The sequence below is a fragment of the Odontesthes bonariensis genome, chromosome 16 (assembly GCF_027942865.1).
Source record: "Odontesthes bonariensis isolate fOdoBon6 chromosome 16, fOdoBon6.hap1, whole genome shotgun sequence".
In the NCBI taxonomy this organism is placed as follows: domain Eukaryota; kingdom Metazoa; phylum Chordata; class Actinopteri; order Atheriniformes; family Atherinopsidae; genus Odontesthes; species Odontesthes bonariensis.
In genome coordinates, this window is record NC_134521.1 from 12,455,001 (window position 1) to 12,480,812 (window position 25,812).

Here is a 25,812-nt window from a genome sequence, read left to right on the forward strand (position 1 = left end):
CCAGAATTCTCCTTTAAGCTGTCAAGAAAACAATAACAAGTTTGTTCGATTTTTAAGCCTCTTATTGTGAAACTACAACACGTTGAGGTTTGGAATGACTGGAAAAATCATTCCAGTTCAATTATCTGTGAAACCGGTTTAGAAGGTATTCAGAGCTGTCAGTAAGCGAGAGGTGGGGACTTCATATATGGGCAATACATTTAGATACAGTCTGTAAGCAATTAGGTAAACAAACATTTGATTCCACATGTTTTTTTACTAAAGACATTGATCATGGAAATTGTCAAAAATAAAGACAAACCAAGTGTCCAAACTCCAAAGTGAATGGTTTTGTAATTTCATAGAGAATTTAATGTATATTATGGAAACTTTTAGTAGTGAATACTTGATGCAGTTTGAGATTTATGTATGTTGTTTTATTGTCAAATAGTGAACAACAAATATACTACAGACGCCTTGGACAGCTGTCAGAAACACATAATGTGCCTAATAAAGCTAGTCACAACAACATGAATTCACTGAATAACTGGATAACAATTACTGGAACCTCACATCTTCTTATCGTTACTCAGTGAGAAAACTTCTGAAAATTCACAGATCAACAAAGTCCAGTTTGTTTTCCATAGTGTTTTTTTAAGCTTCAGTCTACAGAATTTATACATTATGCCAAACACCCTAAAAAAAACGCCAAATTCTTCAGTTGCATCACTGGACGACCAAATCAAAGCTAAAGACCCGTTTCCACCGCATGGGTCGGCTCAACTCAGTTCGACTCCACTCTTGAGTTCATATAGAGAGCATCGTCACGTGCAGATGTAACAGCAGACACAGTATTTTTAACCTGTCTTTGGTTTCTCTAGATGTGTACTAAATGGTTTTCTACCCCAACTGTTAATGTGTTTGTTATATTGTGACAGTGTATGCTGGTAAGTTGCCATCTGTTTGCCTAAGGATTGTTATTTTAGGTACTGTTCAACTTCACTGCACTGTGTGCTTTAGGTCGGAACTAAATTTGACGGAGAGTTTGCTAATCTAAATAAATGGCTTTCCCAGTGCTGAATGTCAAGTCCAAGGATATCAACATGTGGAAGGGCTGTGGACTGAACCACCAACTTTGTGATGTTCTATCACCTGAGCCACAGCCACCTACAGCTCCTTTCTGACATACATGCATGCAAAGTGTCTGCGAGTTCCTAGTAACTATAACTTAAAATGTGTGATCTAAAAAAAGATGCCAACTGATAGGAAACTACATTTAAGGTTGTAAAGATGGTTGATAAACTAAGATAACATCACAGTATCCATCTTTCATATAAAGAATACATAACAAGAGCTCTTGATTGATTGATTTTTAGACATTTTTAGAAAAAACAATAGCGTCTGGCAACCCATATGTTTTTCCTTCCTCACTTCTCCTTTGTTTTTCTATATTTTTCTAGTCAGAATCCAAGGGCACGACACACAAACCGAGATTAAAGTCTCATTCTCGCTGACCTCAGGTGAGCTCTGTAGCGAACACTTGTCATACTCAATCTGAAAATATGTCAAACACATCTCAGAGCAGCTGGTTGCAATGACCACTCTACACACAGCGCCAAGCTCTGAGTCCCATCTCTGTGGCTCCTCCATAATAAGCAGATGACCCATGTTTAAGGCACGCTATCTGCCTTTGAAATGTGAAGCAGTGACGAGCCGTGCTGAGCTGAGGCGAGCCGCTCCGGTACTGCTACAGTAATGACTCTGGGATGGTGGAAAAGTCCCACCAAGATTTTGCTAAAACATTTTGGAAGAATGTTATTTTTCATACGTGGCAATTTAACATTTAAATGCTCCCCAGATGTATACGCTACTCTCACATACACAAACTTGGAAAGGAGCACCAATGTGGAGCAATTTTAAAAAGGGATTTAGGTAAGCTGATGTGAAGCATGTTTGTTGATTCAGATAAATTTGCTCTTTTTTTTAGCATTTGGAGTTGCATCTAAAATCAAGATCACAAGTAAAACTCCCATGTTTCTAACCCTGCTTCTTAATCTTGACTTAAAGGCTTACTGCATTTGTAAAAAAGCTCCGTCTGTGAACACAAACGCTCCTTTCAGCAACTACTGAGCTGTCAGCAGGTGAGGCTTTGCACCACTTCAGTTAAAAGCAAAAACAGTTCGGAATAGACAATCTCAAATGTGGACAAAAGGTGAAAAAAGTAGTGATTACAGGACGAGGTTAAGAGCAATAAGCTCGAAGATGTGGGGAAACAGTTCAAAGCCTTTGTTAAAGTTTATGGAGGCAGCAAAAATGGAAAAGAATCCCTCTACTTGTGAAACAAGATTGGTTTAGCCAAACCTGACAGGATCTTTGGAACATGGACTGAGATTATCTCTCCTATCATCTCTGGAAAGCTGACCTTCGTGTGGAGAGACTGAGCCTGAACAAAGAGGTCAAATGTAAACTGGTGGAGTTTCTTTACCGTCTGAAACAGAAGAGCAGACAGTGTTTTTAACAACAACAACTCATTTTAAAGAAATCAGATTCAGCTTGTTCTCACGTGAGAGTAGCTTTTTTTAAATTTATTTATTTTAATGTTTATGTAACAGGGACAATACATACAGCATTGCCACAAAGAATGAAAAATGCGATGCATACAAGACGTCTAGCTTCAGCTAATTTGCAGTCTTTGTCCCTGGTCAGGTTAGAGAAGGATAAAAAATACTGAGCACAATAAGTGCAATAATACAAATACAGTGAAAAATATAGTGAATGGGTACCATGAATAAATGAACACAGATACAAAAATTATACAAGATAAATTTAGTAAACATTAATAAAGTGCTGTATTGACAGTAACGAGAAAGAAGTTAATGTTCACATTTCTGCTGCTGCTTAAGCCAATGTTTAGCTTTGACACTAAACATCTTTGGTTCTGTTTGGGATTTGATTTCTGGTGGTAAAGAATTCCATAAGTGTGTACCTTGCACTGAAAGGGATGATTGGCCGAATGTTGTCCTGCGTCTTTGAATTTTACAATTTTGCTTGCTCATGCTTCTTGTTATTGTCCTACAGTTGTCTGACTTACTAAAAATCTGTGACATCGCTTGTGGGGCCAGTCCGTTCACGCACTTAAAAACAACTTTCAAAAAAGAGAATTTGATAAAATTGGAAAAAGATAGCATATTATATTTCTCAATGATTTTACAATGGTGCCACTTTTGTGGCTTCTGATCTAAAATTTTTAAAGCTTGTTTATGGAGTGAGAATAAAGGTCTAGTTGCTGAGTCAGTGGCCTGGCCCCAGGCAGTGATGCAGTAGGACAAATGTGAGAGGACCATAGCATGCAGGTATAAATGAGCTGCCCTAAAAGAAAGACATGACCTGATGAGTCTGAAACAATTCAGACTAGTTTTTACCGTTTTAGACCGCTTCTTTATATGTGCTTCAAACTTAAGTGAAGGATCTAAAGTTACACCTAAGTATATAAACGCATTTACCACTTCAATTTCTTTACTATCAATAGTGATGTGGAATTTCTCTAAGGCTTTCTTTCTTATTGAGAAGCACATTGACACTGTTTTTTGTGATTAAGTGTTAAGTGATTCCTTTGTAACCATTCTGAAACAGTAACCATCTGTCTGTTTAAGATATCTGAGGCTTGACAGGGATTCTTTGTTGAAACATAAAACTTTTGTTTATGAGCTTTTAAAACAAATCCTTTGGAATTTAACTGCTTACACTGACAAGAAATGTTTTGGTGTAACTAAATACAGTTCTTTACAACTTACAACCAAAGTTTGTCAAAAAGGGCCCACATGTATACACAAGTATGGTATCTCACCATCTGGAGAGAGTCCAGGAGTCGTGTGAGCTGGTAGAACCTCTGAGGACAATTAGTTGCCATTTTATAATTAACGAGGCGGTTGAGTTCATTGATGTAGGTGAGGCGCAATTCATCAAAGTACTTCTGACTCTTCAGGCCCTCAACTGGGACTGTTGAAAACAGGAAAAACTGTTTTGCTTACATGTTCATTTGACTGTAATACGTTCTGAGGCATGTTTGCACTGGTGTTTTGATGCTTTGTACACAATGCAATACTTACCAATGCTGAAGAGGAGCAAGGCCTTCATGCAGAGGAACTCTTCCTGGGTGATCTGCAGCAGCACAAACTCCTGTGAAAGATGCCTCATCCGCATGCAGTGCTCATACATGGTGGAAATGTGCATCCGATTTCTGCAGATGTAAAAAGGTCAGAATGAAAGATGTGGAATAATGAGAATGTTCAATTTCCAGGAGGTGAAGACATTTACTCTCTAATGAATAACTACTGAGAGGGAAAGAATGTCAGAGGTTATATCAGTGTGAAACAGGGACACTGACTCAGAATCACATTATAACATAGATCTTTCGAAAATGTAATCTCTGACAACACCCCAATCTCATGGTTTGTCAACAGCTTGGAGTTAATGATAAGAAGTGACTGAATAATCAGTGTTCGCCACACCTGAATGATAAACACGAGACATTATTATCAAAGTTTGCCGTCTCCTCTCAAATTAAATCATTCTGACTTTATTATTAATCTGGAAATAGATCATTTGTAACTTATTCAAATTCCTAAACTGTGCAGATAAAATTGAAATAAACACATTTTAGCAATTGGAACAGAAATGTCACCAAAAGAGCTCAAATTGAAAGAAAGAGAGATGTGACATAAAGCTAAATAGAGCTGAATTTCCTCATCTCCCTGGAATAAAGGGAATATTTCAGATACATGGTTGAATGAATGTAAATGCAGCTCAAATATTGCAGTGTTTCTAAATAAGATGGGATGAAAGTCAAACACGATACAATAAGTGTAAAGGCATAAAACCGTTGGCATATATTAATGCCTGATCCTGAGTTTTGTAGGCCGTCCTAATTAGATTACATTAGATTAGATTAGATTCAACATTATTGTCACTGTGCTGAGTACAGAGCCAATGAAATGCAGATGGCATCTAACCAGAAGTGCAATATAAAGAATTATTTACATAAAGTGCAGTGGAAATAAATATTTATTGTAAAAATATGTACATTGTTAAAAGAGTGCAAATATATGAGGTATATATATATATATATATATATATATATAGGTATATATACAGTGAGTGGAAAATGCAGATTAAATATACTAAGAGCTGCATGTAGACAGAATTGTAGTATGAATAATATGCACATAGGCGTGGGCCTGAGACGGTGCAGAATTCAGCAGGGTCACAGCCTCAGGAAAAAAGCTCTTCCTGGAAGCTAAAATAGACAAGCTAGGAACCTTGACGAAGAAGCAACAGGAATTTCAGGAAGGTAATATTATTTGTTTCAATGACACATGGCTGCAGAAGACTCTAACACTTTTCCAGCCAGCTTTCAGACTATATGGGCAGACAAAGACAGCAGACAGAACGGTACAGTAAAGGAGGAGGGATCGGAGTGCCAGATGACAACAGTTGGTGTAATCCTGTACTTTGTCACTGAGATTAAATATTCTTGCACACCAGATGTTGAACTGGTGGCCATGTGGGCTGCTGAGAGACTTCACCCGTGTTCCCTACTGACGCTGTGTCTGACATCATCAGCCAAGTTGTTGCCCGGCTACAAAAACAACACCCCAATCGATTCATGGCGATCTCTTAACGTATCTCAATATAGTTTCCCTTTGGACATTATGAAAGTATCCCTCAATCTAAGTGAATTGAGTGTCTGCTGCAATCAGACTGAGACCACATTTTCTGTCATATTTCCTGATATTTGACTGCTTGAATAGATACAAGAAGACCCTCAATTTCTATCTTTAGAATTAGTAAACTGCAGTCTTAAAGAGTTCATAAACAGCTGGATACAGTTAAAAGACAAATGATTACACTCCAATAACAAAAGATATAAAACTGATTTACATTATCAACTTCCACATGCATGTGGTTGTATACATTTGATGGAACTAAATAGGAATTCAGCTGTTGTAACCATTAGTTGTCCCCACACACAAAGACCTTACCACTGTTGTCTGGGATATTCAGATTTGTATCAGCCTGTCTACACAGAGCCATAAGAGTCTAAAAGCTAGAAAATGTCCCCGACTTTAATTTCCCAGTAACAAAAGAGCACCTACGGAGGAAAATTGGCTGAGTATGGTCCTTAAAAGCCTGCACACCTCCCTGTTTTACATTTTTTTAAAATCTGGATGTCTTTGTGTTTGTGCATGAAGAGGAAAGCAAATTAGAGAAAGAGATGAAGGAAACTGAGAACACCAGCTTGCTCACAAGGGGTGATCTCTAAATTTAATGAGCAGCACAGCACATTGGTACTCCCCTAATGAAATCCTTTCAGGGAACATGATTGAATTTAAGTATTAAGAATTGTACATACTCATTGAAGACGAGGTCCGGGGCAAAGTAAAGCATCCTGCCATTGACGTTCTTATAGGACCTCCATCCCAAGGCAAACACCATCACACCCATCCATGACTGTTGGATGACAGTCATCTGATCGTCCACATGGAGATTTCTAAAACCTAAGAGAAACAGAATCATAATGTATGACACAATGTGACATAGTTTGATTTGCACAAATGAAACCATGTTTTTTTCCTTTTTAAGAAAGCCTCTGCTGTCTTCTCCAACCAGCTTCTACTAACTTTAGGGTAATGCTCTGCAGAGCTCCTCAGCCATAGCACTGACGGCAGATTTAGATAATATTCATCGAGCAGATGCTTTCATTCACAGCAACTAACGTTCAGTATTTTGCTCAAGGATACTTGAACTTGCAGATAAGGAGAGTTGAAATTGAACCAATGACCTTCTGATTAATCTCCTGTGATACAACCATCCCATGTCATGATTTACTGATAATACAACTTGTATTACAGAAAAAAACATCTTATTGATTTCTTACTAACCAGGCTAAAAATGTGATTTTTTTTTAATGGAGAGATTAACCCAGGGAGTTCTTCAGGGTTTGGTTTTAAGACCACTACTTTTCAGTCTTTTTTATTTGTGTCTCTTGATGGAGTTAACAGGAGGCATGACATTTCCCTTCAACTAGGCTGATGTTACACCACTATATAGGACACAATCACCAGCTTGTGTCTCATATTTTAGTGTCAATGATGTCACATCATAAATGAGCTGAAAACCTTACTTACTGCATTGAAAAAATGGGCATTTTGAGATGAACACATCTGCAAAGGGAAAGACAAAGAGGAGGGAAAGAGGAAAAAGGAAAGAAGGAGTTTTCTCCAACAGAGGAAACTCTTCCTCGAAGGGTACAGCCAGTGCAATTATTGGACAAATCACTGAACAAATTGACCAATTAAATTTGTGGGCTGTGGCAGGAATGGCATCGGTAGAAGTGTTCACCAAACCATCGGAACACTTTGCAGATGGAGAGAGGAAAGTGTATCTGCCTAGGAGGTGAAGGGTCAGAGTGATCTCTGATAAGATGTCAGACTCATTACGATGAGCACAGATGATGGCAAACCTTGTCACAAGCTTGGTAGCTCACATGAAATCATATTACATTCATTGCCTCAACTAATAAAATAAAATAAAACAGTCATAGAGTGAAATACATGAACACAGCATAAAGTAGACAAGACACAGGCAGTGAATAAAAAAGAAAAATCCCTTTTAACCAAATACAACCAAGAACTTTACACCAAACAATCTAGAAAAAGACTAATGATGATGATGATGCAGTAAGTGACAATAAGGATCTGGCTCTGAGCAGAGGAAACGGTGGAGTATCTATTCAGAGGGAGCTAATGACAAACAAAACTGTAATAATGGGCAAACAGAATCCAGTTAGTAGCCGAGACTTCCTGAGACAACCCGAGAAACAACTTGTATGAGAAAGCAGGTCAAGATTTGACAAAGTCAAAGTAATTATCACCTCATTGTGCAGTTTCCTTTAGCTCTACGGGGTATGTTCGCATTATTAGTGGAATTGTTGCAATGCAGTTATATCAAATCAAATCAAACTTTATTTATATAGCACCTTTCATACTAAAAAGCAGCACAAAGTGCTTTACATAATAAAATAAATAATCAAATCAATTCATGCATAAACTCACACACAACATCACACCGACAACCACACTGCACACATACCACCCCCCCACCACCCCCAACATGAGCAACATCAATATCAACAACAATCAACATTAAAATCTGGCTTGACGCTGAAGTGAGGAAATGGTATCTTGGGGATCTGTCCACACCGGGAGCCAGCCCACCAATGACCACAGAGGCCGCCACCACGGGGAACCGCCCAGATCAGGGCAGGCCGGCATCCACACCACAGCCAGGGCTGCAGTGCAGGATCCCCCAGCCACCCCGAACCAGGGCGATCCCCACAGTAATGACCCCACAGACCGAGTTGGCATAGTCCCCGGTGTGGAAGATCCCCATGAGGAAAAACACTGGATAAATCAGTGTATAATAAGTATATAATAAAATAATTAAAAAATATATATAATAATAATAATAATAATAATAATAATAATAATAATAATAATTAAATAAATAGACATTTTAAATAATGGATGAATAGATAAAAGTAAACTAAAACAAAACAAACAAACAAATAAAAGTTTAATAAATAATAATAATAATAATTACAATAAAATACTAATATATATATATATATATATATAAAAAAATAAATGAAATAAAATTCAGCTGTAAGCTAAACTAAAAAGGTAGGTCTTGAGCCTCTTTTTAAAAACATCAACATTATCTGCAGCCCTGAGGTTCTCTGGCAGGCTGTTCCACAAATGAGGTCCATAATAGTGGAACGACGTCTCACCATAAGTTTTTGTTCGAACTTTAGGAACAACTAAAAGGGAGAGAGGATCCCATTATATGTTGTTGTATTGTAAAAAAGTGTATATTGTATACCTGTGGAAGACTGAATCTGCCATAATCAGAAGCAAATGCAACATATATATATATATACATATATATATATACATACATACATATATACATATACATATATATATATATACATATACATATATATACACATATACATATATATATATATATATATATACATATACATACATACATACATATATATATATATATATATATATATACATATATATATAAAAATAACTTAAAAAAGGAAATTCATGCAATTTTCTACTTGCTGAATGTGAAATAAATAGATAGTTCTGCACTCATTTTCAGCTGTATCAATCTAACTTCCTCTTTAGTGTTCAGTTTTATGCATTTCTCATTTACTTTTCTTTCATTTATTTTAAATGAATTGCCCTGCAGTTAAAAGTCTGACCCAACTCCTGACGGACTACAGCCGGACACAGTGTGCAGTTAACGATTTAGGGCAGCGTGGACGTTCTTCAGTAGAAAAACAGTGACCAAATAAACTGCAGTCTGACCCAAAAGTGGCACAGTATAATACTGATAATCCATATTTGCTTAAACTGTTGTGATGTTCTAGAGCAGTGGCCCCAAGCGTTTTCTAAAGAGGACTGGCTCGTTCTGCATGGCTCTTTAAGAGGGCCGGAGATTTTCCATGTAAATTACAGTAAATATGCCTAATGTACACAGTAGATCTATCTTAGCTGAATTTTAGCCCATTCAATGGAGGCTATTGTTAAAATGATATAGCATAGTCTTAAATGGAAATAGCTGAAATCACAAAATAAGAATAATAACAATAATGTTAGATAAAATCCTGTTTAAGCATTTTTAAAAATCATATTTCATTCCAACATCTGTGAACTCACACAATTCTATTTAGCATAAAAAACTTCCAAGAGTGAACTATTTAATTCAATAAAACTATGGCTTAGAATTAAGGGGAAATTTGACTAGGCGAGGAGGCTATTCTTGACACACAATACTGAAGTGAGAGCAGTGTGAACGTTATGTTATGATGACTATATAGGATTCTAGATACAGTGGCCATAAGAGGACAAAAATGCGTTCATGTTATTACATTTGCAGAATTCGATAAAAAGGCCAGAGTCCGTCTCTGAAAAAGACTGCGCAATAGCGCCAAAAACTACCAGTGGCCGAAAAAGGAATGACACATGTACTCGCCACATAGAGAATGAACAGGGAGAAATAAGATTGATATGACGGTGTTGAAGTCCGGTGCGGGAGGGATGCGGGCCGTAGTTTGGGGATCATTGTTCTAGAGGTTTGAGTTTTAAGACACTATCAAACAAAATAAAATAACTATTTAAGGGATTTGTATCTCTAGGTTCCAAAGCCTTGTATTCTTAAATCACCTGTATATGTGATTGTATCGATAATTATCTTTGATTAAATAGTGCACCCATTTATACTATCTTACCTGGCAATCCTTTTGCCCATTTGACCACTTTCACCAGTTGTCTCTCTCCCAGCTCGTTGAGGCTGGTGAGCAGGGAGGCTGCTGAGTCTGGTTGGCCACAGTCATGCCCTGCATTCACCACCTCGGGCTCGATGGACTCTAGGATGTTGAGGAAGACCAGCTGGGAGTTGAAATTTGGGCCTGACGTAGGAGAAAGGTTGTGGATGACTTCTGTTGGTTCCTGAACATGATGATCCTCCTCAGGGTTCTTCTGCTGTCCGATCTTCTTTAGTTTACGAGCTACAAGAAAAAATATATATCTCTGTTGTTATTGAAGTTAAAGGGTACAGTTTGAGCATTTATAATTACAAGTAAGTTATTTTTTAATAATTTGATTCCTCAGTTCAGGTTTGGAGGATCATTTAAGTGTTTTTTCTCTTTAAATCAGCAGGATGGCTTTTTTAAAAAGGATTCTTTCATCACACAGACTCATTTTGGTGAAAAGTAGTGTGCAGAAATATTCAGTGATGATACCAATATAATAAATTGTCACGAAGATTGATTCTGACAGATTCTAATTCAATCAATCCGAAACTACAACAACTATTCAATTCAATTCAATTCATTTTTATTTATATAGCGCCAAATACAACAAATGTCATCTCAAGGCACTTAGATAGTAAGTCCAATTCAAGCCAATTGGAATTCAATTAATTAATAATAATCATAATTCATAAAATAATCCAATTCGTTCATATAGAGCCAATTCAAAAACTATTTCCTAGCTAAGAAAACCAACAGATTGCACTGAAAACTTTTTGTTTTTCGGTCCAATCTCCCGGCCTGAGCGTGCCTGAGGCGACTGTGGAGAGAAACGACTCCCTTTTAACAGGAAGAAACCTCTGGCAGAACCAGACTCAGGAAGGGTGGCCATCCGCCTCGACCAGCTGGGGTTTGAGAAGTTAATAAGTTAGTCCTCATTGGTGTAAAATGATCTCTGTCAAAAATCTCACTTATCCTCCTGAGTGAAGAATAACTTGTCTGTATCTACATAGAGCGGGTAAGCTCTATGGAGGCCGCCATGTCCTTCCGGTCTATGAAAAACGACGAAGTGCCGAGAGGGACATAAAGCACTTCGAATCGCGATTTCCCCGCCAGGCCTGCAAGCGGAAATGACGTCATTGTGACGTCATTTCCGCCGAATGGCTTATTACAGCCGCTAATGCTAAATAGATTTTATCTCGTTGCATTGGCAACTATGCTGCCAATGCAAAGCATCTGAGAAATGTCTCATCCAGCTGTGGGTTTTAAGGGTTTTTAATCTTGTAAAGGGGAAATATCAATTTTCCTCAACAATTCTAAATAATGAACCACTAATAGCTTTAAAGTTATTGAATCATATTCCATTTGATGGAAAAATCTGGACCGATGAGCCTCATCAGATGTACCATCATTTCAGTCGTCACGAACAATGTGAATTTTAAATGACTTTTTTTATCCTTATTTTGCACAGTCCAGAAAAGACATGCTTCAAAAATACAACTCACGGCATATTTGCTTTACATTTGTTTCTGTTTATATTCACTACAAGTATCTAGGGCTTAAAAGACAGCAGAGCTTTCATATGTTACATAAAAAAGATCCCTAGTTTCCCATCTCCAGCTGTAACAAAGGGTGAAAGGTTGCACCAGTTGCTCCACTTTGACCTTCAATTACACACTAAACTGGAGCAGGTTCGTAGACTATCATGCATAATAAAGAGAAATACAGTCAGACAAAGCCAGACAGCTCGACAGTTGTGTTTCAGACTCCCACACTTTCACTCCACACAATCACTGACTGTTTTCTTTTTGTAAATGATAGATGCAAACAGTTAAGCTGCAGTTCCGCCTGTCGTTTTAATGTGAGCTGAAAATAACAGGAAATACACGTGGAGACTGTCTGCTGAGGGAACTTTAGATCAAAACCCTGTTGTTTAGTAGAGGATCACTGGTTGCTCTTTACCCTTCCTGGACAATATTGCCAGCTCACGATTTGCTAGCAGGACGACTCACATTGTGAAGGACTCATCCCACCCCGGCCATCACTTCTTTAACCTGCTGCCCTCAGGCCGGCGCTACAGGACGAATAGCCCCAGAGCCATCAGCACTCTAAATACGCTTCACCATGAAACACTCTGACTTTAAATCTTCTCCTGCAAAATAAATCTATGTGCAATCACCATGCCCCTCCACCTGTATGTGCAATACACTTGGTTAGTGTATATACATACTTTTATTGGCCTTAGTATGTTTAACACTTTGATTTCAACTTCTTATTTTATGCTGTTTTTCTATTGTTTATATGTGGCACCAAACGGAGCAGTGCTCCTAATTTCATTGTATCCAATAAAGGCTTTCTATTCTATAGTAGGTGCAACTAGCAGCTCAGCAGCCATACTGAATGGTCTAATGGATCTGTTGTAGCTTTAAAATGAAAAGCAGAAAATCCAGATTATTAAAATGGAGGGGGCAACATATTATTTCTTCAATAATCAGTGTTGACTGACAGTAAAAAATGACTGCTAATTGTCATGCGATTGCCTCTGGCAGGCTCTGTGAAAAAAGTCTCATTAAAAGTGTAGCCCTGTTCCTCCGTTCAGTTTGATAAATATTGAACTGCTAGTTATAGACACGACTTAAGTCTCCGTCAAAAGCAGCAGTGTTGAGAGAAATTTGCAGATTATATAAGACTTCCATTTTCATTCCTGATCCGAAAACAAACATTTCGAGTAAAAATGGTTAATTAAAATTTCTCTCTGGGATTCTCAGTTGTGACACAGGCAGGCATCTGATCTTTGCAGAGCACAGTGTAAATAGGTTGGGTTGAACTAACCTTGAGGTCTCCATACCTGAACTGAAGCCAGTATAAACAGACGGAGACACCACACAGATGGATTTAAGCACGAGTCTTTGTCACACTCACAGATATGGTCCAAGGGAACAATTACTCAGTTGAGATTTTGTGTCACAGAATCAAGAGTTGGTCTGGGTTGACCAGGAAACTGAGCTTTGATGTCAGCTTCACTGTTTCCAGCTAAAACCTCCAGTGAATAAACTGCAGAGTGATATATTACAAGTATTTTTTCCCACAAAATCAAACTGCACATATAAAATTTATTTCTCATTTTCTACTCAGGTGGCTCACATTTCTGGTTCACTGTCTTTTACCAGTCTCATCCTCATTATAATCACCATCTTTATCATTTCTGTCATTCTGGGATGCTTGATTGCATAAAAAAATACAACGGTCAGTTTAGTACCTTGTCTTTCTCTTCAAATGCCCTTTCGTAAGGTGTGACTGCGCGGATCCCACTTTCACTTTGGTGTCCAGGTTATGGAAGTCATTACCTCATTATTTCACCAATGAAATTGGGTTTCTGTAATGGTAAGCTGGAGCAGCGTGTCTGACAGTCTGATACGAAGATAAAGAGGTAAGAGAGGTGTGATAAAACCTTCCAAATCACCTGTCACTTACAACCTCACAGATCCCATTACATGGTATCAGGCGCAATCTAGAGAAACTCCCAAATTCATATAAATAAATTTAAAAAAAAACGGCAACCGTGAAGGAATTGTGAACTACGCCGAATAAATAATATCAAAAAACGTAATGATGGTGTAATACCCTGTTTCTTGCATTAGATCATGAAAACATAGAAATTATACCCTGATTATCCCAGTTTGCACTAAATGTGATTTCTCACTCAGTCATGATCGCATCTACAGTACTATGTACAGAATATTGCACCAGTTTAGTTGTAAGGTAGCTACCGTTTATTATGTATGCACTATTTAATCCTCATCTCATCTGTATTTATATCACCTAACTTATCACCTAACCATTTCCTTTATTGTAAATCATGCTATAGTTCCTGTGAATAGTCTATCCATCTGTATAATATGTTGTCAACACCTCAATCAATAATTGTGTATATTTTGCTCAATCACCTGTATATACGGTCTCACCTGTACACAGATTTTTATTGAAAATACAGTCCATATGCTATAAAAACAACCTGTACACACCTCTACATACCACACTGTTAATGCTGGATGCACTCACTGCTTATGGCACTTCTGGTTAGATGTTAAACTGCGTTTTGTTGCTCTGTACCTGTACATGTGTAATGTGTAATGTACACAGTAATTGAATCTAATCTATATACCTTTAAGACATCTATTCAGACAAAAGATGATCAGTAGGAGAGTGAGCACGTGATCTTTGAGATGCTGTGAGGAAGCATTATTTTCTAAACTTGTTTGTCAAAGAGAGAGTATATTGTCCTAAAATACACTCAGATTTACTGACTGATTGTCAAAAAAGTTTGTGAAAGTTTGTGAAACTTAAATAAAAAACACTTTCAGTTGAATTTGACGTAACAGAATCAAACAAAACACAGAAAAAACAAGACCAGGAAAAAAAACAGTTTGGACCAAAATTAGATGATTTTTATCCTTGATAAATAGGGACTGAGCTTCTTATGCAGGTTTTTGGCCTGTGGAAGTAGGTTGTTTCACATTTAAGTTCCTTGTGTAGTTCTCCAGGGCATCAGACAAATTGGTTTTATTTTTCATCTTTAAGCTGAGTTCACCTTAGTTTTGCATATAAAATTTCATTTTTGGGGGTAAAAAAACTTAGTTGTTAGCAGTAAAGAAACATTTAAAGTTTTGGAAAGCTTTTACCATTGTTTTTACTGAGAAAAGAAGCTGAAATAGAGTTAGATACTAAGGATGTGGGAGCTGGAAAAAGACCCTTAAAGATAATTACATTGTGGCCAGACATAAACAAACAACTCAAAGTGATTTAAAGATTAAAACAGTGAATCAGAGGGACAGCAAACATGAATGTTAAAGGATAAGACCGGTTTTTTGACATTGGGCCCTTGATTTCACATTATAACATGATGTTCTACTCACCCCTGCTTGTTGTTGGTCATTTGGAGCTGTTCCAAAGATATTCGAGAGGCGTCTGGCTGCTCTCTTGAGATATTCGGCCATGAAACGGTTTCCTATGGGCAAGTTTATACGGGCACAAACTATGCTGTTTATAATTTATTAATTACTCTACACTAGCACTGATAACGTGGAGGTGCGTCGCTTACTTAAAAAAATCCGGGTTACTAATTTTAAATTTTAGCCGAATGAATAAATAGGCAGCAGGTCTGTGGGCTGTCTGTGGTAGTAGCACGACGATGACGTCAGTAACACCCACTTTACGACAAAAATTCAAAATTACAGTAACCCGGATTTTTTTAAGTAAGCGACGCACCTCCACATTATCAGTGCTAGTGTACAGTAATTAATAAATTATAAACAGCATAGTTTGTGCCTGTATAAACTTGCCCATAGGAAACCGTTTCATGGCCGAATATCTCAAGAGAGCAGCCAGACGCCTCTCGAATATCTTCGGAACAGCTCCAAATGACCAACAACAAGCAGGGGTGAGTAGAACATCATGTTATAATGTGAAATCAAGGGCCCAATGTCAAAAAACCGGTCTTATCCTTTAAATAAACTAAAACAAGCAGTGACTGAGGCGTGCTGAGAGCTCAAAAGTCATAGACATCCTGAGTAAAAAAAAACAACTGGTGTGAAGGATCTTTTAAAAACAAAGTAAAAGGACATTTGACATTATCTCTGAATCTCACGAATCTTCTCTAATAAAGAAAAACTTCTGTAATATGGTGACAAATGGATTTTCCCGCTCAAAGTAATTAGGTTGCATCCTCTTAATATAGATCATGTCAAAATCCGTAATTTCAGTGAACTATCCATATTTTAGTCCTGAATGCAGATGGTTAACATGTAAAAAAGCTTTTAATTATCACTTTAGACTCAACATCACAGGCCAGAACATTGAAACACATATACTGTGGTTTGTCTGTCAAAAAGATAAGTAGGGGGTTAAAATGCAGCTCAATTTAGGTCCTTATTATCTCCTCTTGGTTACTACTTGTTACTCCTAAACAGTATTTTGTTCAGTCCTTACGTGTTCCTTGTGAGAGACTATGGTGTGTTTGAAGTTTGATTTCATTAATTTAAAGTTGTCAACATGTAAATTTTCTAGTAATCAAAATATGATTCTGAGATGAACTCGTTTTTGACTTCCTGCTCTTTTTTGAGGGAGTGACAGGAAAAAAAGACATTTCCCGTAGTTCTTTTTGGGTAAAATCCCCAAACAAACTCAGGGGATCAAAGCTCACACATGGCATGAGGACATATTGGGACCGTAAACTACCGGCTGAGCTTCTGTTTATGGCTGAAATCTGGAATTCATATTCTTAAAAGAAAAAGAACAGAGCAGTAATAACTCTGCTTCAGTCTTCAACAAATGGCACACATGAAAAAAAGAGATTCAGAGATTTTGCTGCTCATCCTCGTTATCAGACCTTTGAAATTGCAAGTAGAGAAACAACAGATCCCGCTGATATGATCAAATTATATCATAACACTGTAGATTTAAATGAATCAAATTAGAACTCTCATTTTCTTACAATTGTATTTCAAATTTAAAAAAAAAAACACAGAGTAATATGACCAAATGTAGTTTTTCTGCCACCACTTCCACAAATCATTGCCATATATTTTCCTATGAAATCCTGGGAGTGAATCACACGTCCGTGATGAGAACATAAGCGAGAGGTTCTTTTTAGCCACAACTAGAAAAGATGTGCCTTTTTACCACAATCGCACCATTAGGTGACATTTTCCCTCTGTGGGTTTGTCAGTGACTGGTGGCGAAATTACTGGCAAGTCTGCTGCTTTAATTCACATGTCTCATGTCAGCTTTCTGCTTCCAGCACAATTTTCACCGTTACCAGAATGAGAAAATGGAAGAGAGTGAAAATTGAACACAAGACTAAAATTAGTCCACTACATGTCAATCTTTACAGCCAAATCTGAACAGGTCTGGGTGACAGTAAGGAGAAGTGAATGGAAGAAGTCCAAATTGCATGGCAGCTCAGTCAGGGGCTTGATTATCAGTAACATCCCCTATTGTGATGATGCTGCAATTGAAGAGAACCAGCTAAGATGTGCAGTGTAGAGAGAATAAAATACTCGGCCTTGGGTTGCCATTAATAGCTTCACTTCGAGGACTTCACTTTCTCTGTAGTGTGCTTTGTTCATTTAGAAGAGTCCACAACAGCTGCAATGAATCATGCAATGATTAAATTAACAAAAACATCTTCATCTCAGCCTGCACTCACTTTAATAATGAATAAATAAGACTTATTTTACCTATTAAAATGACAACAAAAGATACTATTCAAAAAGACCATCTGTATATTACAACCTATTCATTATTAATCATGACAGATGTTTTAATCTGGAGCCTAAATACTGATGCAAGGTGTATGAAGTGTTGATCAAAATGACTCGCATCCCTAAAAATAAGTTAAAATAAACTGATATTGTATAGTCAGTAGTATTGAATAAAATGTACAACAATTACAGAACAATAACAAACACAAAATGTACAAATGAACAACACTGGGTCTCCTTTGTTTCATGATACGACAAATGTTTTCAACTGTTGGAAGGGAGGTGACTCTAGCACCTGGACTCTCCTACTGAGAAGCCAAGCTGATGTAATAGATGCAGTATGTGCTTTAGCATAATTTTGCTGAAATATGTAAGGCCTTCCCTGAAAAAGACATCTGGATCTAACACCTGTATGCACCTTTCAGCGTTGATGGCACCAGTTTCCAGTTCTACAGGCGCGGATGCAGGCTTTTGAACTGAGGGCTGGTAACAACATGGATGGTCCATCTCTTCTTTGATGCAGAGTACCCATCATCCATGATTTCCAAAAAGAATTTCAGATTTTCTTCTGTTTAACCACTGAACAGTTTCTAGCTTTGCCTCAATCTTAAAAATAGCTTTGGCCCAGAGAAGATGACAACATTTCCAGATCATGTTCACATATGGCTTCTTCTTTGCATGTTAGAGCTTTAACCTGCATTTGTGGATGGCTCGGTGAGCTGAGTTCACAAACAATGATTTATCTAAGTGTGACTGAGCACACGCAGTGATTTCCATGTTTTTAATGCAGTGCTGCTTGAGGGCCTGAAGATCACAGACATCCAATGTTTATTTTCAGCCATGTTCCTTGTTCAAATGTCACCAGATTCTCTGAAATGTTGATATTATGTGCTGTAGATGATTTAATATTCAAAGTCTTTGGAATAAAATGGCTCCACAGTTTGTAGATGCAGTTTTTTTTTCTTTTGTAGATTGTTGAATCTGCCCAGACTCTGTTGAGACTCTCTCTCTCAAAGGTGCTTTCATACCCAATCATAATACTGCCCAGTGCCCATTAACCTAATAAGTTGCAACCTCCAGATGTTTCTCTTAAGAACCACTTACTTTTCCAGCACTTTGTTTCCCTCCTTCCAAATTTTTTGAGACATGTCACCATCATAAAGTTCAAGATGAGCTCGTAATTTTCAAGAAGTAAAATGTGACACTTTCAACATTTAATTAGTTTTCTTTTCTTTTATTAATACAATACTAGAATAGATTATTAGCTCATTATTGCACAGCATTCCACTTTTTCTGGAATTGGTTGTAGTTTGTAGATCGTATTGATATAAGTATGTGTGGACAAAAAGTTAATTGTTTCATGTTAAATTTAGGCTTTCCATGTATTTCATTTCCATGTCACCATATCAGGCTTAACGTATTCTAAAAGGTCTGATGTATACATTTGCAAATTCTCACCACATATTTATTCTAAATACCATGTTTTGCATAGAAAAGGTGCGTGGAAAGTTCCCCACCGTACATGATCATTCAAATATCCCACCACTCTGAAGTAAAATGTGACTGATGCTGTCATGGAATACTGATAAAATAGTCATTAGTTATTTCCATCACAATCCACAGCATCAAATTTAAGACTTTCTTTGAGAAACATATTAGTATCTTAATACATCCTACCTCCAAGAGTCATTCCAGCCTCAAAACATTTCTTCAGCCGACAAGAGGGGCAGTTCTTTCTTCTTAGCTTATCAATAGTGCAGTCATTTTTGCTTGCACACAGGTATTTCTGTTTGCCTGCATGAGAAACAGAGAAACTAAAGGTTACCTAGGTTACTTATGCAAAGCGTATGTTATACCTGCTGAATACTGGTGCTGGTAAAGGTAGAAAGAATCTTAAATCAATGTTAATACATAGCCAGAGCAAACAGCATGAGCCTTTTAAGAGTTGGCACCACACTCAGGATGCGAGTTGGACCCTTTACACGTTACCTTCTGCGGCTCTTTTGAAGAAAACCTTGCAGCTGCCACAGGTGAGTGCGCCGTAATGGCAGCCAGATGCCTCATCTGAACAGATCAGGCATGTCCTCTGAGGAGGAAAGAAGAACTCCATGGGGAACACGTGCTCTCTGCCAGCCTCAAACCTGCAGGGAAACAAATGAAATTAAACTTTTGGAGACTACAAAGAGGACGCACAAGATAAAAACTATGTGTTTATCTTTTAGTCAACTGACACTTTGGTATCACAACATTCTTACGATTATTTAGTTTCGGTTTTCTAGAGGCAGCTGAAGATGTACCTTGTTTTTCTTTTTTCCCCCTCCCCGATTAAAAGCTCTTTATTCAGTCTGACTTTATCAAGTTACTGTAAACTATTAAGCCTAACCTTGAACTCCACAGAAAAACCTTATATACGGTTCAAACTCTCACCACTAATTAGTTGCTGCTCATCTGTTTTTTTCTGTTTCAAACAGTATTCAAAGGAGGCAGTGTGTTATGACTTATGGAGGTATGAGAGCGCCTCTGCTGTAGCCGGTAGGGAAAATGTGGGCTAAGTTGAGTCGGCTGCAGCCTTGAACGCGGAGAAATCAGAGAAGTCTCAGACATAACGCTGCCACAGTGACATGATACATAGATGTCAAGGTTCAGCATAAAAGAGACGAGAAATGAAGCCTCCACTGTGTCCAGACTGATTCTGAGAACATTAGACACATTTAGTGATAAAATATCCCATAAAAATAAGGAGGATTTAGTTTTTACGAAACTTGACTGTTATGAGAGTTGAAAGAATCCAGCGAAATGGTTTTTACCTCAGATTTCCCTTTATTATTTCACGCTGGGTCTCCGTTGTTCAGTTTCAAATGTAGTTCCTAATACTAAGATATGAAAACTGTAACTAGGCTCTCGGTTCCGATGTGACTGTAATTAAAACAAGACGTCAGTTTAAACACTGACAGATGAAGTGACGAGAAGCAGGAAAAAAAGATTTCTCGTCTCTTCCCACTTATCCAGAATAATTTAGACAAATGTACATGGAAGTATCATTCTGGCAGTGATTTAATAAGCTATTGATATGATGCGAGAGAGTTTCACAGTTTTTCTCACCCAGCGTCACCCACATTCTTTTTAGCCATACTTGTGCATAGCCTCACGGTGTTTTTCTTTTACTGCTACAGCCTCACACAAAGCTTAAAGACTCTGTAATGGTGCAATTACCTAAAATGACACAAACCTCAATACATCTTGTTTTGAAAACAGGAAGCTAGTTCAATAAGTAGCACTATTTTCTAATTTTCTAATAAAAGAAAATCAGCTATTTTATTCATTGTGAATTTTTTTTAAAAAGTCCCGATTATATGCATCACCTAGACTGTGTGTGTGTGTGTAACAAGCTGATAAAATCTCTACACTCTTGTCTTAAAAAAAGAGTTAGAAAATACAAAGTTATCTTATCGAGCGGTTTAAAATCTAAATCAGTATCACTGGTTTCCTAACAGATGTTTATAGCACACAACAACAGGTTGTCTGTGGTGTGTCTGTGTGAAGTAACTAAGGCTAACTAATCTTGCAAAAATCTTTCTGGTGCAGGTTTGAGAGAGAAACCTGACTACATGTTACTTCTTATCTTGTACACTTGACTGATTTGTACTTTCCTGGTCGGATGAAAAAAAACAAAAAACACCTGCTTTTCCCTTCTGTTTAAAAATACAAACAACAATATAGTAAATCAATAATATTCAATGGATAAAGAAATGATTAATATGAATTTTTGTAACATTTATATACTTAAAGATCACATCGCTCACACTTTATTCCTTTTTAAATCTCACCCCGATCGTCTGCATTTTGGGGGTTTTGGAAATTTTAGACCGCTGGCTTTTTGCTAAGCTGCTGGCTGTCTGAAACACTTTAGAAGAAAAGAGAAAGAGGGCAGAGGAAAGCACTGGGAACTCTATCAGCAATGTTTTCTGTGTGTGCATTTTCCCCTGTTCTTTTTTTCAGTATAACATTTGTTTTCAGACTGTAAAAAACGGAACAATAGTTCCCTCCCCCACACATTACACCCCTGCTCACTGACCCAAAACTCATTAAAACCTTGACGAGGCCATCTCCATGCACAGTGCTGTCTGGTTATGGCAACAGAGTATTTGTATCGTTCCCTTGTGTTTGTTTTAAGCATGCTTAGTGTGCTGAGGTGAATTTGGAGTTTGTTGATCGGATGCCTTTAAGTAAACAGTATGAAATAACTGCCACTTTGCAAACAGTTGCTTACGGGTGCCTTGTTTTGTGTATGCTGAGTTGAAAACTGACGGGAGCATCTGTTTTCACTTCACTTTGAGGTCACGGCATGTTCTTTCTAACTGATGAAGCGGTGGCCAAGCTTGATGCATTTCAGGGTGAATGAAGATCACAGTATCTGTAAGTGTGCTAGTTTTTCATTGAGTTGCTTCTTTACGAAGCTTATCAAGTTACATGCCTCTCACTGGGATTTTTGCTCACTGTTTCGACGTCACTTTACACACAGATGAGACCGGGTTTGGCCCACATTTGTGAAACACATTTTCTTCTCAAATGTACTCTGCAGTGACATACACAGATGCTCCACGTGCTTCCAGGAGGTTAAATAGCAAAATATAAACCCATCTACTGTACGTGGGCTGTATCATTTAAAAATACACAGAGATTTATAAAGCAAATACACATAATAAAGAGCATTAAGACTTTTGCTTCATGCCTCAAGAGTTCATGAATGTGCACCTGGGCCTCCCGTTAACCTGGTAGTCTAATTTCCAAACTTTAAAACCACTGAGCCGTAAGACTTCTGTCACAGATCAGATGTTTCCATGATCCATGTTGTCCTTTACAATCAAAATATTCAAAGAAGGCAAAGTAGCAAATATGAGTAACAGTATGTACCTATGAACAGTTATGGTGGAACTGTTCTGACTTCTGACAGCCCGAGACACCAGTGTCCGACAGTACGTGCGCTTTTAATCATTCACCTCAGGGAACTAAGTTGGAAAATCGCCACCAGCTGCATGACACCTTAGTCTGGAGTACAAACGCCACAGCTGCCAGTAAATATGTCCACTTCTTCTACAACCCAAAACCAAACTCTGACATGAGAGTCCATGTAACTGTCACTCAGAGTTTTTTTCATTCTGATTATTGAGAAATACTTTAATAAAGAATACAGCTGCACTTTAACCATTTAAGTATTGTGTAAAGCAAAGCTTGTAAATGCTTTTCAAGCATACATATAAACAATTCTTACATAACTTCGTATTTTTGATTTACAACAACCCCCCCACGTATATAAAGTATTTTCTTATACAATAGTTACATTTATCAACATATTTCAATCAACAGATTCATTCATTTGTACAATGTATGTAACCCTTTTTGATATGTGAAAATTAGAGCGCCTTCTGATGCTTTTGTTTCGAGAGTACTGTGCTGCCAGGGCACAGCAGGTGGGTTTACTGTTTGAGTGGGTCGTTGGAGGATCAGGAGGCACAGGAAAGGGTTTATGTTTTTTAACTTCACCAGGAGAAACAGCACACACAACCGTCCTTCATATGTGTACTCGCTGAAAGGGTGTTATGAAGTGCACTAAGCATGCTTGCCTGATCTATAAAGACATTTTTAAAAATCATACATGTGACGCATGTGAAGTTTATCTCAACATTTTTTTTTTTTACATTAATTTAAATTCAGAGCAAATTACTAATAGCCTATCATTTTAATCATTGGAATATATGCACCCTCTTTAAATGTACTGCTGCCTCATTTCACTGGATAAAACATTTTTTTCCCCGTTTTCTTTTCTGTGCATTTTGAAAGAGATCCCTGAACTTATTCAGCTTGTTTGTTGCTGTTTGTAGCATGAATGTCTCTTTTTTGAAAAACTTAAAGAACAGCAGTCTGCAGGAAATAATACTCAAAAACAAGGTGCTGGTTAACTTTAAATACAGGTGTGTGAAATTTTATATTTTAAGTCTTGCATTTAGACACAATTCATGGCCAATAAAATGTCAGTTCATTGAAAGACTACAGAGCAGCAATCGTGTCCGTGATCAGGTTTTGTACTTTAAATCAGGGTCAGAAGTCTGGAGACAAATAAACCCTGTTGGTTGGCTTAGTACTATTGTTATATGATTTTTAAATGGTAACGTAAGATGATTTCTTGTAACAATAATAATAATAATAATAATAATAATAATACATGTTATAAGATTAAACTTGCCTGGTGTCGTTGTAGGAAACATCCAGCCATTCCCCGACTTCCCTTTTCAAGTAGTTGGAGTTGGGATGGGGCGTCCTCGGCATCCCATCTGGATACCACTGCTCAGGGCGCATGACGCTCCCCTCGTATGGATTACATATGAACGCCGCGTTCGCCCCTGACTCGTGCGCATTCATGCACTGCCTCGACCCCCCAAAATGCGAGTTGCACTTCTTGTTGAACGCGTAATTACTGGCCCAAGACCCTCCCGCGGTATCACCCTCTTCACATTTAACTTTGACGCTGTACGGTTCTGACTGATAACCACCGGACTTGTGCTCCGCGGCACCCGCGAAGTCTCCCACTCCATCGAGAGTGTTGTAAGCTTGGCACGGCCTCTCTGCATCCGTATGGCCGAAGTGTGCCAAGTTGTCTAATGGCAAGGTTGGGGCATAAGGGTAGGAGGTAGCACGAGCTGCGTCCAGATGATCTATCTCGTTTGAAGTTATGTCATCAGCTTCGCACAGTGTGAAGTTTTGCGCATTCACAGATGTCCGAGTGGACGTGATGTGATGAAAAGGCGCAGCAGTCTCAGAACTTTTGAACATTTTCACCGGTTGCTTCTGGCCGTGCGGTGGCCGGTCATCCCGGACGGGATACCTGTACTCGGTTTTCTGGACTCCGGGACAGTTCAGAGACGAGGCATCGACCCCGAAAAAATACTTCCCGCTCATTTGTTCATTCGGTGCGGGAGCGGCATCCAAGTCGCTCATGTCGTTGGACTCCATGGCCAGTCCCAGCGACACGGACACAGCTTTGCACAGCTCTCTGGCTGTTTCAGAGATGGTGGCGCAGGCAGAAAAGGAGCGACTGTCGCCCACACGGCAGTCAGCGTCTAACAACTCCTTCTGAGAAGTAGCAGCTGTTTGACAGCAGTGTGTCTCCATGTCACAGGCTTGCGGATTAATGCGTCCGGACCCGTAACTGATTTCATTTTCGGATTCTTTGAACCTGAGAGCACCACTTCCTGCGAGGTTTTGGGTGAAATAGACTTGACTTGCTTCAGTTTTTAGCGCCATACTGTGAGCGCTCACTGCGTCGCTTGCTTTTATTTTCTTATCCTCTAGCCAAATTTTGTAACAAGATAACTGTCGGTTAGTTTGGCTCATTTCCCAGAAAGCGTTTACCCAGCCAAGAGACTGGACTTTGCACGACAAAAGTCCCCACTGGTCCCAGTAATTGTTAGTCTAGTGTTAACTCTCACGTTGAGCAAGACGCTTTGGTTAAGGTCTTAAGAGAGCAACAGGAGTCGCAAACTCCTCCTAAACTGAGATGTTCACAGTAAGAGGCTGCTCAAGTTGGGTTTGATGAAAGGGATTTCAGGAAAAGTCCTCTGTGACTCAAATGAGTCAAATGTTGCACTTTCATGGAGTGAAAAAAAAGCAGGGAGCTGACTGATTCATTTGTGGAATTTATTAATATACATAGACAACCACACACAAAACAAACCTTCATTATCATCCTCTCTGCTTCTAGTTGTTTTCCATCAGACTTTCAGGTGTGCCTCACATTTTTAAAGCCTGTATCCTATTCCATATTTATGATTCTGAGGTCACAAATAAACATTTGCCAGTTGGTTTGTTACAAAAGTTTGCATATACTGACATGATTGCAAGTTATTAAATTCTGATGATCCAGATTTGACCTGCTAATACCAGTAACATCTGTATTATCTGACTGCTTACATTCATTACATTCATAATTAGTAGATCTTTAATCAAACTCTCTAGGGAATATTGTCATAAACGAAAAGTGTTCATAGAGTGAGGGGAAAATAGCGACTAGACAATTTATGATGAATTTGAATTAGTTGTTCAAGAAACACAAGAGCAAGGATCGCTGGTGTTTTATATCACTGGTTGTGATTAAAAGAAGGTTCACAGTCGTAAAACTGTTAC

General features: G+C 38.2%; 1 protein-coding gene across 1 annotated transcript; it reads right to left on the bottom strand.

Moving 5' to 3' along the window:
• Positions 1-25,172, bottom strand: ar (androgen receptor). Its single transcript, XM_075487956.1, has 8 exons — positions 23,876-25,172; positions 19,621-19,772; positions 19,309-19,425; positions 10,349-10,627; positions 6,392-6,536; positions 4,089-4,219; positions 3,827-3,978; positions 1-2,467 (listed from the first exon to the last, which is right to left on the bottom strand). Exons 1-8 carry the CDS (start codon positions 25,021-25,023, stop codon positions 2,309-2,311), a joined length of 2,283 nt encoding a protein of 760 aa, XP_075344071.1. The 5' UTR covers positions 25,024-25,172; the 3' UTR covers positions 1-2,308.
• Between the last annotated feature and the right edge of the window lie 640 nt (positions 25,173-25,812).